We start from the raw sequence: 14606 nt of genomic DNA, 5'->3' as shown, positions 1-14606 counted from the left end.
GGAAAAAATGTTTTTTTGTCCATGAAATCTGTGTTTACCTTTACAATGCCAATCTCATATACTTGCCAAAAGAATTTTCTATCTGATCTATTTTTTGTTTGATTTGTGTTTTTGTTATTTTGTTTTTGTTTGATTTTCTTAAATTTTGACTTTGAATTCTATGCTCTTTACTTACAGAGCAACAGCTATTGCCCTGTTTTCACCACTGTAACCAAATATTATTGTATGTCTGCAGAAACCTTATTCCTAGCATTCATTCTAATTCAAGATAATTCAGTTAAAAAAATATTCCAGTTGAATTTTTATGTGACATTATATTTTCCTGTGTTTAAAAATATTAACTTTTCACAGACTTAACTTGCAGAATTAGGTGGACTTCTAATAACCCTTGGTATCTCGATATATTTATTTGGAATAGTGAGTATTTTGTCAAAGTGTTGACTTTGAATTCTTTTTGTGGTACCACTGTACAGTAATATTTGATATGATGAAATGAAGCGCCGCTCCTGTTTGCATGACTGCAATATGTGGCAAAGATTTTTTCCAGAACATCTGAAAATAACTACAACAAGAATTTTTTATAATTTTTGTAGATGCAATTATGCAACTGTTAAAAATGTTACTATAGATGTGTTAGGGTTCCTGCCAACATAACGCTGACTGTGTCAGACTGTTAAACTATAAAACCTATACTGCCTAGGTAGTGACAAATATGCTTGTTTCCATCATTTCAATCCAGTATCCAAAACAAGTTTAAGATAGATATTGGGATGAAGGTAGAGATACCTAATGGGCTGATAGATTAATAGGAAAACATGAATTCTTTTAACTGTGGGACATTATTGTGAATTCGGATCTACGGTGACTGAAAGGCATTATCACAGGTGGCTATTCTGTGCCTGTGTAAACAAAGTGGTGGTTTTGATTCCCTTCCAAGGTAGCAGGTGTCCACAACTCACCTCCCGTTATTGTAGCTGACCACTCTTCTTTGCCTTAATCTGAACAGAAGGGATAGTGATGTGGAAAATGAACTTAACTACCTCCCTTGGTTCCTCAACATCAGGATGTGTCAGAGCAGAGTGGAGAAATGTCTGTTGTTGCTGGTGTGCTGCGGTCAGAGCATTCCACTCACTATCTAAGCTTCTGAGCTAGGCTCATTTTTATGCATCCGACTCACTCATTTGAAATGTAAAACTCACATTCAAGAGGTGACCACAGTCTGTGCTGGAATGTCTTAACTGTAGTTGATTTTGGCAAGAGCTATACATTCGAAGAGAGGGTTTTCATTTAAAGTATGCCCAGTAATGGCAATGAAAAAGTGCTTTTACATCCCCTTCTCCACAGAAGCTGATAGAGGTGAAATGCTGTGGAAAGAAATTACGTCAGGAAGAAATCGTATCTTTAGCATTTTCATTTTCTCCTCTCCTAGTGGGTCAGAACATTAGGAAGCCATGGTTTCAAACAGGAGAGCTGGCACAAGTATGAAGGTTTGACAGGGCTTTGATGCCATTCTTCTTTGGCTTCCTGTCCCACTGCTACATGCACAATGTAGAAGATTTTGTACCCATTAGCTCTATGTCATCCAGTGTGTGTTTAGTGGGACAGTGCTACTATGCAGCTCATTCTTTGATGGACAGGCAACTCAGCTCTATCTAGCACTGTGATTTACTCTGTTACCTGCAGGAGAATCTTTTGATTGCTACCAGGAGCTTGTGCACCTCATTGTTATTCAGCACAGCTATAGTAATTTGAGGTCACTGGGGCGTTTTGAAGTCTTGAGGAAAGCCTAGGGTACAGTGTACAGAAATGGTAGGTAAATAATATCTAGTTATCAGAAATCAAACATCTGCCAGATGTGGTAATCGTGTTTTGAAACAAAGATGCAGAATTACAGCCTTAAGCAGAAGTCAGTCCAAAATCTCACCTGTAACGGGTGACGTAAGACCTGAACAGGTGATATAAAACTACTCCAAAGTGGCTTAGCACCATGCCAGAGTAATATTGTCCCCGTGGTCCCACTGTGAAGTGTTTCTGATACCATGAAGACATCTGGAAAATACTTATTTGCATACTAGTGGTGGGTTTTGTAATCTATGTAAAAACAGCTAATAGCTCAACTTTATGACTTCTTTGTTATGCAAAACAGCCCATCCCAGTATGATTGATGCAAATGATAGATCAGCTTGTAACCTCTGAAGTTATTTCATCTGTACTTGGAGTTTCTACTGTCTTTAACTAGGCTTACACTTTCAGAATATTTAGCGCAGTTTGGGCTTTGTTTAATCAAAAATAAACATAAAATCAAAACAACAACAGAAAACCCACAATTCTTTACCACGTTACAGCACTGAGTTGAGTCATACCAATGTAATTCTAGTGCAGTAGCAGAGAATCAGAGACTCGAGGCCCATATGACATAAAACATTTTTCGTATTGGATAGCTGACTCAGTAGCAGAAAAAAATACGTGATCATACTTTAAACCTGCAAAAGGTAATTATGTGGGCCTTCAGTGTTCGTGTGCAAGGCAGTATGATTTTTTCAGTGGTTATGCTGGTTGCCCACTGTTGCTTAAAATATGTTTAGGTTATTGTTTCAACTGAAATGATCCTATTTCAATTTCCACTTTCCTTCGGAGCATTACAGAACATCCCCATAAACGTTGATAGCTAAGTTTTGCTTTTGTTGACTTAAATGCTCAAAAATACCTAGATGACTTAGGAATCCAGACCTCATTTTTCACTGATTTTTTTTTTTTTTAATAGAAAATTGTTTTCCATTTGAATGAGCACATTTGAATGAGCTAAGCAATTTATTTCCATCTTTGATGACAAGATCTTTGCTTCTTTATCACTACTGTTCACAGTTTCTAATTTCCTTTAAGGGCATCAGTGTTCATAAACTGCTTCTCTTGTTGAAATACTTGATTATGCATTCATAGTAGGATGGCTTTAAGAGGTAACATTGGTTGTTACTGAGTTGACTGACTGTTATATCCCTTCAGATGAGACTCAATGAACAGTCAAACAAATGCTTCTGTCTTGCTGCAATGTAAAATAAATTTGCTTTGCTTGTACCACTGCCTAACTTTTTGATGGGTAAACCATGTAATACACAACTGCCTACTTGTATCCAAGTGGAGTAGGTAAGACTGTGATCTGAAGGGCAGTGACAGTGTGATGACATTATCTCTAATGTTCTCTGCTCATATGCTGATTTTTACAATATTAAGGCTGCAGGTAACCAGGCATTAAATATCTTCAGAATTATGAATTCAGATCTCATCAGGCTGGAGAAGTGGGGGAAATGAAGCTTCATGAAGTTCAACAAAGGCAAAGCCCTGCAATTTGATAACAGATAACAGTATAGGCTGGGTGGGTACTGGATAGAAAGCAGCTTTACTGAAAAGGGCAAAGAGTCCTAGTAGGCATGTTGAACATGTGCTCTTGTGCTGGAAGGCTAACCTCACACTGAACTGTATTAATAAGTGCATTTGAATCAGTTTGAGGGGAGCAATTTTTTCCCTCTTTTGCACTCCAAATACTGCATCTGTAGTACTGTGTCTGGTTTGGGACACTTCTGTGCAAGAAAGTCATTGATAAGTTGAAGTGACTTCCGTGGAGAATGAACAAGAAAAAGTTGGAGCATGTGACGCTTGAGAAGATGTTCAGAGAGGTGATGCCTATCATTGTAGATGTTAAAAACTCCACTAGATGAGAACCTGAGATATCTCTGGCCTCAGCGCTGCATCCAACTTTGCAGTAAGTCTTGCTCTCAGCAGAGGCTTGGAACAGATGACTTTCTAAAGTTTCTTCTGGCCTAAATTGTTCTGTGATTCTATACTTATAAAACAGAAAGAAATGCGGATATAAGCCACTGTTTATTCCCATCTCTATTTGCTTTTGATGTGGCTTTTAAATGTGGCCATTTTCTTAATTTCTCAAACAATGGAGGTGCTTAAAAATAAGCTGGTTTGTGTAAGTCATGTTTCCCTTTTTGAGCCTTAACAGAGGTACAGATCTTGGAAGGATTCCATTATTACAACTTGGTTTTACATGTGGTGAACAGTAAGCCAGAGTACTTAGGTCCACTTCAGTGATCTCTGCCCTAGTGGTACTTTGGAAGCAGAAGGGATTTATTATGTGGCCTCATGCTTTCAGTTTCAACATTAACAGTATAACCTGAATCAGTGTATGCTATATCACTGTGACATTCCTATGAAGAAAAATCTTTAGACTCTGTGCTTTAAATGGATTTATGGGATATGACTTATGTTCACTGAAATGATAAAGCAGAATCAGGACCTAATTGTGTTGTTCTGGTTTTCAGGAAAAAAAAAAAAAGAACAGATTTAAAGTAATTTATTTTCAAGCCATATTGCTCGTCGTTCCATCAGTTTCCATTACTCATTCAGTGTATATCTGATTAGAAAAGAGGGAGAAGATTACTATATTGGTATTATGCCGCCGAGTTTGATGAACACTCCTAGCTTATTGGACTAAACTCATAAAAATTAAATAAATAACAAATATTGCAAATGTCTGAACGTGTATGTGGGCACATGTGGCCATAACTAGGCAGAGGGAGAGAAAACAATCTTTCAATAAAACAAAGCTTCATTAGACTGATCTTCCTGTAGTTTATTTCAGTTAAATTTCTGATACTCCAGTATATTAATATTAGGTACTGAATTCCTGTCTGTGCAATATATGTTTAAATGGTTCTCATATGTAGGAGAACATCTTCAGAGCTGATGTATAGCTTGCATGCATCATGGCACTTCAAATACTGCACTAAAGCATGTTCTTTTTGTGTTGCAGAACCTGGGAAGAAGGGAAAGTTCTTATTTTTGATGACTCTTTCGAACACGAAGTGTGGCAGGATGCTGAAAGTTATCGTCTGATATTCATTGTTGATGTGTGGCACCCTGAGTTAACAGCACAACAGAGACGGACCCTTCCTGCTATTTAAGGGATTGTATCTGATGTGAAGAGCCAGAGGAGCTTTAACCTGACAGAGTATGCAAATAGAAACATGCAGGATTAATTTATACAGCATATGAAGAATGCTAGTATTGTAAGGGTTAAAAGAGATAATGACATTCTACAATCACAGAGGACTTGAGTTTAAGAAACAAAGAAAAAAAAAGAAAAAAAAAGAAAAGCCATGTTTGTTTCATACTGATATAGCACTGATACATATTGTTTTTCTGGCTGCAAGTCTGAGAATACAAGTCTTGTCTGTCAAGGAGCAATACAGGTCTGGATTTTCAAGCTGAGGAATGTGCAGATGTTTTTACTATGCCTGTATGATGTGTTCTACCTGCCTGGCCACATTCAGGCACAAGATTTGCAATAATACATCTGGGAAATACTTCCCAGGCTTCTTTCTGGGAAGCAGCAGGTATGGTATTTATAGACACATGCATCTAATCAGCTTTGATAATCATTGCGCAGTTGTAATGTTAACTGCTTTAGGTATAAAACATATCCCTATGTTATCAACTCTAGATAATGTGAATGGGTTGTGTGTTTTGTTGTTTTTTCTACCTGAATAACTATTTTTTTAGTATAATTATGAACAGATCTTCTTCAGTCAACCACTATTTTTAAAAATAATGTATATACAAAGTACATCTCTAGCTATAAGCATATACTGTACATTGTGCTGTAGCACAACAAAGGTAGTATATGAACAGATTTCTTATTTCCACCTGCGGCCTTCTCTTGCCTTCCTAGAAATGCAAACAGAAACTTGCATACTCTGCTGCTTAGTAGATCGTTGTCCTTCTAAAACAAAATAGTTCTCTTAGCAGGTAAACTTCAATTTTGTAAGGTGACTTTGGAAGATGTTGAATTGACCTAGTGGTGTTTTCCTTTTCTTGAAATGTATGGTACAATCCGGAAGCAGTGTTATCACAGCATAATTTACAGTATACTCTGTATTTGCTACCCAGAGTTTACTGTATGTTAAAAAAAGCCTTATTTTTAAGAGAGAAATCCTGTATGTTAAGCAGTTGGCTGGTTTTTGGTTCCTCCCTGTTTGATGGGAGATGGAAGGTGCAGAAGCCTCCACTGTTAATTTCTAAGAACACTAACAAAATAAACCAGAGTTTGCACAGCTAATGTTTGAAACCAACTGTGATCTACTCACCTGCAAAGCCGGCGGGGAGTGGATAGGTGTGCTAGGATGCTCGGGTCTGCTCAAGCTCATCAGGAATCGTGGCATCACTACTGAGGGTTGTGAGAGACAGGTACTAAGCAAGGAGACATTAGGGTTACTGAGTCTTCAGAGCTTTGGCCTCATGGTTTAAAGGACACTGAACAGTTGTCTTATTTGCTTAATGTTCCATGATTTTGTACTGCAGAGACTACACCATGTTGCCTAAGTACTGTAGGTATAAATAGCACATGCTGCATGACTGCCATATTTGCTAGGCAAAAAATATAGGCAGCAGCCTTGTATTCCCATAAATTGAACATTTTTCAGACTTTGTATTTTCTTAAGTAATCTTGTAATATCATGTATCGCATGACAATTGCACCATAAGCTGTTGTAACCCATTTCTGGAGGTGTGCACTTTAATTTCCTTTCTGACTATTAAAAAATAAATAGAACACACACTGATAAGCCCTCTCTGATCAAGAGTCAGCTTTAGGTAGTAGTGGTGATTAGACTTTAATTTGTTGTCCATATCAGCAATAACACAGAGTACCATCTGCTGTAAGGTGACAGTTCTCTGTGAATAATCATGGAAACTGAGAAAGATTTATAAGTTTCACACTTTAGAAAATACTTTTGGAGGCTTTACAAGAATTATATAAAACTGGAAAGAATGTACTTTTTATATTAAGAAGTCGTAGTACAATAAGAAAAAAAGTAATCCTGGTAGTTGTTGAGTCAGGCTGTGCTTTGTATCTCCATACACTTATCAAGCAGTAGAAATTATAAACTATTTTGCTATTCTGTAAAATAAAGACATAGTTTGTACTGAAGTAATGAAGAACTGTTTAAACCAAAATTAGTGGCTTAGGAATGCTTTTATTATTATTGCATTTTAGTTTCTATAGCACAGAGTGAACACTAAAGAAGTGGTAAAAACTTTGGAGCTCTATTTATAAGCAGACATGCTGTCCTGATTGTTCCTTTGAAGTCACATGCTTTATATATACCGATTGCAATTGGCAAATAGATCAAAGTTATCTACCTAGAATGTGTGTGTGCCTGAGTGGCACTGTTCATTAAACTGTGTAGTGACATATTGACCATTTGATATCTTAAGTGCCTTGAACGTGACAAGGTTTCTTGTGAATAGCTGCTGCAGCACTGAAGTGATTCTGCTCTCTGCCAACCTGTCAAGGAGCTGAGAGCATCTCTTTTTGTTAGATTCATTTATTGGATTAGATACATAAATGGTGAATATATATATATATATATAGTAAAACACAGAAATTAGGCAGTGAATAAATAATATGTTATTTTAGTTACTCCTCTTTGCCATCCAGTATTTCATGTTGAAAAAGCTTTTTACACATTGGAAATACCGACAGATGAAGTGAATGGAAATGCTTTTCAGATTGAACACTATTGCAATTTAAACGTTTCATTCTTCAGCTGTGCTTCCAGAGGGAAATAGCAGCACAGGGCATTTGTAAGGTAGTAAGTACATACTTGAATGAGCAGTGTAGGCCATCACAAAGATTCAATGGCAGTGGAGATAAGTGTATTAACAGAGAAAAATTGCAAACCAAAGTATTTCTTCACTAATGCTGCAGTGTAGTAGGTGTCTGCCTTGGTTTGTTGTTGTTGTTTTAATGTATGTTTGATTTATATTATGCTTTAAGCAAGCTTGCTGTGACCAATCCAAATGTCTGAGAGTTTTCATGAGCTTTGGGGAAAGGGGGAGCTGTGTCCAGTCACAACTTTCTGTAGTGTGTTATAATGCCATAGGATAGAGGAATGGAAAAAAAGCCAAAAGTAAATGGGCTCAGTCATTTGTTTAACGTCCCTGCAAGCCTCAGAGTGTTTGCTGCTTTTTCTGAATCCTTTGCTGGGAACATTCACTGCCCTAAAGACTCTCACTGTGGAGGCCAGGCCTTGCCCCAGTAACACACTGCTACAGAGGAAGGTTATTGTGAATGAGACTGTCCTGTACACGTACAAGCAGATACAACCCAGTTGTGTTAATGGGATCTGTAGGGTGTCTTTTCTGCCTTGTGCAAGCATAACAGGCTGTGAATGAAGGCAGTGTTTTGTTACTCCATTTGTTAGGGATGACCATTTCCAGCTGACCCAGGCCACCACTTTCAGAGCATTGCTTATGAATCCGGTGGATGTTCCAGAGCTGTATGAAAAACTCTTGTGCAGCCCGTGAGTTATCATCTCATTTTATATTTGTACTGTTTGTGTGATTATCTTTGATATGTTGGTGCCAACCACGTGTTCTAGTAACTGTCAATGCATGGCAATTAAATTGAAGACAAAAAGCATGTATGGTGGTTGTAACTGTTTTAGGAAATAAAGTCACTGCTCATGCAATTTGATAACAATTTTTCTTTTATTTCTTTAATCTGATTTCCATTTCAGTGAAGGGATGGGACTCTTCTTGCGAATAGAGCAAAGAGAGAGATAACAAACTGATCTTTGGCATTTCAGTTCTTCTGTTTGTCCACATTTCCTTCTAGCAGAAGCCTATACTGAATAATTAATTCTAAGTTTTCCTTTCTTGTTTTAACCGTGGCCTGCATCTGCAGTCAGCATTCCCTTCTGGCTACACCTTACACTGACTGCAGGAGGGGAGGGGGATAAATGGTTCTGCAGAGCTTTTATTTGAGGTTGGGACCTAAATGAAAAATCTGAATGAACCATTAATCACTGCTGAATGTGTCCGGTGGGTCTCCCTGGCACCCCCTCGCATACACGTGCACACGTCTAATGGGTTCCCGAGTCGCCTGTGGAAAAACACATCATTAGAATTAAATAATTGCATTCCAAATTGTCTGTATCTGCTGCCCGTGCAGCTCATTCCACTTAGCTGACAGTTTTGTAAGGGTTTCAAAAGTTGAGAATCCTTTTTGCTAGATACTGAAATAACTGACCCCCCCTAAAAGCAATGTGGATGAGGCAATCACAAAGTGTCACGTTGTATGGCATTATGCTGGCACTGATTTTTACTTTTTTAATACAAAATCCTTCTGCAGATCTCAAACACACTGTATATAATGCTGTTTCTGCCCTCTGAGCCACACTGAACAGTGCAGACTTTAAAGATGCTTTGCTTTAATACGCATTTAACCTTAGCTTCTATAAAATTGAGCATCCCTACCGGAGGCTTCAGGAAAACTTCTACTGACACACACTGGTTTCTTTAAAAGGAGAGGGCAGTCCCATCATTTCCAATTCTTTGATGCCAGAAGTCCAAAAAGGAAAGAAGACGAAATTCTTTACATATGGACAGACCCCCACTATGTCTTCCTTCACACCCTGTGTCAATAGAAAAGCTGTTCAGCGTTGGCTGCATGGGCAGATGGCTGGTGGCTCTTGTTACTCGCTCAAGAAAGATGAAGGACTTGTTCTCAAGCGAAACGTGTGTGAATGCGTATCGTGTGCTCGGTGGTTTCTGGGTGGGTGGGGTCTGGATGTCTGCGGTTAGCATGTAGGGTTTAGTCCAGAGCCAGCAGTGGCTGGGTGTTCTCGCTTTCCCCCAAGTCTTCATGCTTCAGCGTGCCAGCTTCCACCACCGACTGGGACCTGAAAAGAAGAACAGGGACGTGCCAGCAAGGGCTGCTGCAGAAACACTCCCTGTCCTGCAATCCCTTTGCTGTGCTTCGGTTCATCATTTTTGCTTTTGGCCATTTTCACTTCCATAGCTTTGAATTTGTTTACTCCAGACTATGCAAGAAATTGGAGACACGATCCTTTAAGTGTGAATAAAAAGTGACTCCTTAATTATTTCAAATGCTGTCAAAGAATTTGTGCTCAGCTACTCTCTATAATGCTGAATGCACACAGCAAAGTGAAGGTCTGAGGTGCCATGGGATCTTTTGGCGCTGCTTATCCTCCTGGACAACATTGCTCTGCTCCTGCTTGCTTTGCACAAAACACAGAATGGCCAGGGTTGGAAGGGACCTCAAGGATCATGAATCTCCAACCCTCCTGCCACATGCAGGGCCACCAACCTCCCCATTTAATGCTAGACCAGGCTGCCCAGGGCCCCATCCAACCTGGTCTTGAACACATCCAGGGATAGGGGATCCACAACCTCTCTGGGCAGCCTGTTCCGGCACCTCACCACTAAATAAAATAAAATAACACACATGCTCACTGGAGTAAGTCTCAGCTCATGCTCGTTACAAATCTTGAGACCAGCAAGTATATAAATCTCATTTTACTGATGAGGAGGTCTAAGGGGCACAACTTCCCTGAGCTGCCCAGCTCAATGAAGAAACCAGCACTAATGTGACAACAAGGGAGATTCTGGTGTGCCCACTCCTGCCATTTATCTCCTCATCTACACCCTTGAAGGAGAATCTTGTTCAGGGGCAGTTAATTTTAAATTCATTTCTGTATTCAAGGTGGGAAACCGTTTATCCATTGCTTCTAATGAGGGGGAAAAAAAAAAAGAAAAAAAAAAAACAGAACAAATGAGTAAGAAAGTGGAGCGTGGAGATTTCTGGCAGTGACAAAAGCTGAATGGGTTTAACCTAATGGGAAAATTCAAGAGGATTTCATTTTCTGTGGCCTGTGTGTTCCTGAGTTTGCCCACTGAGCTATGGAAGGAGGAACTGATGGTATGCGGCAGAGATTCATTATCCTCCATTTTCTCTGCTTCAGGCTGAGAACTGCCTCCCAGTTTGTAGTCAGCAATGAGTTTTAGAGCAAAATCACTCTCTGGATCGGGAACTTTTCCAAAGGCAGCAGGAGCGAGCATTTGCTTGTGGCATAATATCATTTTAAAGAGCCAGTTTTGTCATGGATAGCTTTTAGAACTAGGGATAACTTATTACTTTTGGGATGTGCCTGTAGTTCCCGTTTGATCATTATGGTAACCTCGCTTTAAGCATCAGCTATTTTATGAGATTAGAGATCGCTTCTCTTTTGATAAGCATCATTAATAAATTGCGTCCTGTCATTCTATAGCACTTGATCACCAATGAATACTGTGACTGTGAATAACTTGTATAATTATTTTTCTTACGCCTGAAGCTTCTATGAAAGCGGTCTCCAAGAGAAAAGATAATTTGCAATAGGCCAGTGTTACATAAAGCATTCCAGTCTGACCAGGAATTACATTTTGCTGTGGAGACCATGACAAATACTTTTTGAAAACAGGCTCCCTATATGTATCTAACACACATTTAGTCAGAAGAAAGCAGCACCATTGTGCATGGGCAAGTTTACACAATATTAGTATCTTTCTATGTTGGCTGTATTATTAAAGCTAGTACTCAAGCTAGGTTTCTATTTTAATAGTAATGCTGACCATTTTAACTGCATTGCCATTTTTTTCCTTCACTGGTGTATTATCCTGCAATAAAGAAATTCAGGGAAATAAATCCTCCATGTCCTTGTGTATTACTGAACCCTGCAAATGAAAGTTCCCTGTGATTCTCACACTTGAAAGCTGGAGGAACCCTCCTAAGTTGTGACCGCTGCATGTCCTCAGCCACACTGGGGCTGCCTGGCTCAAGTCTGGCCTTGCACAAGGTTCCCTATTCTGCACCTTTCATGCCAGTGGACACTGCATTTTTTACACCTGGAGCTGAGATCATGTTAAAACTTACAAGCTATCTGGTTTGAACTAGGTGACACCTACAGATAGATCAGGTTGCTCAGAGTCCTGTCCAGCCTGACCTTGGATATCTCCAGGGATGAAGCATCTACCACCTCTCTGGGCAACCTGTTCCAGTGCTTCGCTACTCCTATTGTAGAAAACTTGTATCTAGTCTAAATCTCCACTCTCTTCTGATGAATTTTTATCTGTTGACATCAGGTACAACAGTTTTCATGATTTCTTAGACAATGTTTGCTATGTATCATAGCCACAACTGTCGCACACTGTATTACTTTCAGTACTCACATGCCACAGCTTTGGCCCTATAAATGAAATATCTGAATTCAAAACCTTCTGGCTTTCCTCCTTTCTCCACTAAATCTTCCTAACATCCAGTCTGGAAGATGTTTGGGTGCAGAGGATTTGGTTGAGTTAAAATTTAATACAAGTAGGCAACTGCTTGTATCACACAGATGAGGTCCCTGGGCTGGCAGACTCTCTGCTCTGCCTATCTTTAACACAATACAAGCAGGAGACCTGGCTCCTGCAAAAATACGAGATCACTGTGGGCTGGAAGCCAAGTCTGAAGGAATGAACAGATGAGTCAATGCCCATAAACTTTCCCAGCCTAGTTTCCCAGTCTAGTTAGCCTTGCTTGGGAGAGCAAAATGGAGAAAATGGAAAAAGAAATGAATTCTCAGTCTCACTTCTGAGACATAAGTATCATTTGAGTGTGCTCCATTTAATGCGTCAATCAAAGCCCTCATGGTGTTTTTACTGTTCAGCAAGAATATTTGGAATACTGGAAAATCAACACTATCCAGCTGTTTCTCCAGCAGGCCAACCATATATTTCAAATGACAGCACCGCACGTTGGTATGTACATCCATATCTTTGAGAGCAGATGGCTTTGTGTGTGTGTGGTCATTTTAATGCTACTCGCTCAAATTCAGTCAAAATAAAACCTTAATAAAACTCAAATGCAGGTTTTTGAGATGCATTGATTTCAGACAGCTCTTGTCAGAGTACAGATGAAGTGAATCACCTCACAGGGACAGACATCTGCTGGGTATCGCTTTTGTTTCCCATAAGAAATAAAACACTGAACCCCTACTCTGAGCTAATAATAATTGCCAGCACATTGGCACATGATTGCTTTTAAAGACAGAGAACCCTCAGTTCTCTGATCCCTCATTTCGTGCCTTCCATCACAGCGAGGTGGATGTGCCACAGCCCACAGGAGCAAGGACACCCTCCGTGTGTTCTGTGCTTCCTTTGGAGGCTTTTGCAGAGAGGGAAGGAGGGTGGCTATTTTTTCCCCAAGTGCAGGAAGCTTCCAGCTCTCAGCATGACATGCTGCAGCCGATCAATCAGATCCCATTGTGCGACTCTATTCATCTACCTCTCACCTCCCATCTGCTCATTTCCCACTAATTCCCTTTCCATTTCAGCAGCACCTCAGGGCTGCTCATCTCCCAATTATTCATTCTCTTTACGGAACATGAAAAGCAGAGAAAACACTTTTTTAAAAATCACACCTATGGGTTTTCATATTGTCAAGCACTTCTCTCTGCCTTCCTCCCTCCTTTTGGTGCAGGGCCCAGCACCCCAGGGCATGCTTTGTAACACACCCCAAGGGCTTGCCTTCATTAGGGGGAAAAATTATTTTTTCTTGCTGTTACAGAAACAATGCAGATGTGTTGACATGAATTAAGAGTGATAGAAAGTCCTTTTTTGGCTGGTGGGGCAGAGCTGAGCTGGCCCAAAGCAATCTGCCAACACAATGGGTCAAGGGGCAAATCAGTACAAATCTCCTGGCCTAATTTTGCTCTCATAGAAACATAATCATTAAGGTTGGAAAAGACCTCTAAGATCATCTAGTTCAAAGGCCAACCCATTCCCACCAAGTACACTAACCCATGTCCCTCAGTACCACATCTATACCAATCCTGAACACCTCCAAGGACGGAGTCTTCACCACTTTCCTGGGCAGTCTGTTCCAATTCTCAAAGATTTTTTTCCTAATATCCAACCTGGTGCAACTTCAGGCCACTGCCACTCATCCTACCTTCCAGCCCCATGTCATACAGCAAAAGCAGCTCCCAGATCCTACATCACAAGTTTTGTGTCCCTGCAAAATGACAGCAGCCTTGCTGAGGCATTTTTAGGCTGGAAACTCAAGCAGTGCTACAAGAGAAAAATCCAGAAGGTGGGAGCAGCAGACGTTCAGCCGCATGTATGGGGACGATGCAACCTCTTACTGTGGCCCTGCCCCAGTAGCATACACTGTGCTGACCCAGAGGGCCCCTTCCTCACTCAGTGCTCAGGGCAGACATTGCCAAGCTGGTAAGTGCTGATTTATTGTGCTTTCTTCTAGAAGTTCAGTGTGACACGTTTCCTGCCTATTATTCAAGCCCTCCTCTGAAGACAGCCTTTGTTAATTCCCTCCTGAGCTTTTCCGGGGAGTTCATCTGCACAGCACTTGTGTGCCTCTTAACTGCTAATTCATTTGCTACTATAGCACTGCTGTGAGGATTTTTTTTTTAATTTCCATTTTGTGCGTGAAGGACAGAAGTGAGTGAGATGAGGGTCCAGGTGTGCCCCTTTCCCAGTGCTGGGCTCTGAATTTGCAGGGTTCCCAGCATTATGCAGCAGTTCTTGTAACCAAATCACACCTCCCACTGATGGCAGCTGCAGGTGAGCACTGAGTACTTATGGAAATTAGACCCAAAGTCTAAATTTTGGCAGGCTGAGAAGCAGCAGCGTGCAATCTCACCATCTGTGTGAGGTTTGATTCAAGAAATTTGCCAAGACTACATGAAGGGCAAGCAGCA

At 40.2% G+C, this 14606-nt stretch overlaps 2 protein-coding genes across 8 annotated transcripts in view; one reads left to right on the top strand and one right to left on the bottom strand.

The window, feature by feature from the left end:
• ASPH (aspartate beta-hydroxylase) overlaps positions 1-8489 on the top strand; it is a 103502-nt gene extending 95013 nt beyond the window's left edge. For 6 of the 7 annotated variants that reach the window (XM_031612953.2, XM_031612954.2, XM_031612952.2 and 3 more), the window contains one exon: positions 4820-8489. In XM_031612953.2, the coding sequence (XP_031468813.2) occupies positions 4820-4970 (151 nt within the window). In that variant the 3' untranslated portion in view covers positions 4971-8489. Of the gene's footprint in view, positions 1-351; positions 4346-4819 lie in introns of those variants that run through there. The other variant, XM_090137641.1, reaches the window with a different exon arrangement.
• A 136-nt stretch (positions 8490-8625) lies between these two features.
• CLVS1 (clavesin 1) overlaps positions 8626-14606 on the bottom strand; it is a 92583-nt gene continuing 86602 nt past the window's right edge. The window contains exon 6 of the mRNA XM_031612861.2: positions 8626-9749. Coding sequence (XP_031468721.1) covers positions 9662-9749 — 88 coding nt within the window. The 3' untranslated portion in view covers positions 8626-9661. The remainder of the gene's footprint in view (positions 9750-14606) is intronic.

This window comes from Phasianus colchicus, chromosome 3 (assembly GCF_987193195.1).
Source record: "Phasianus colchicus chromosome 3, bPhaCol1.hap1.1, whole genome shotgun sequence".
In the NCBI taxonomy this organism is placed as follows: domain Eukaryota; kingdom Metazoa; phylum Chordata; class Aves; order Galliformes; family Phasianidae; genus Phasianus; species Phasianus colchicus.
Note: the sequence above shows the minus strand (reverse complement) of the source record. Positions and strands in the feature narration are given on the sequence as shown.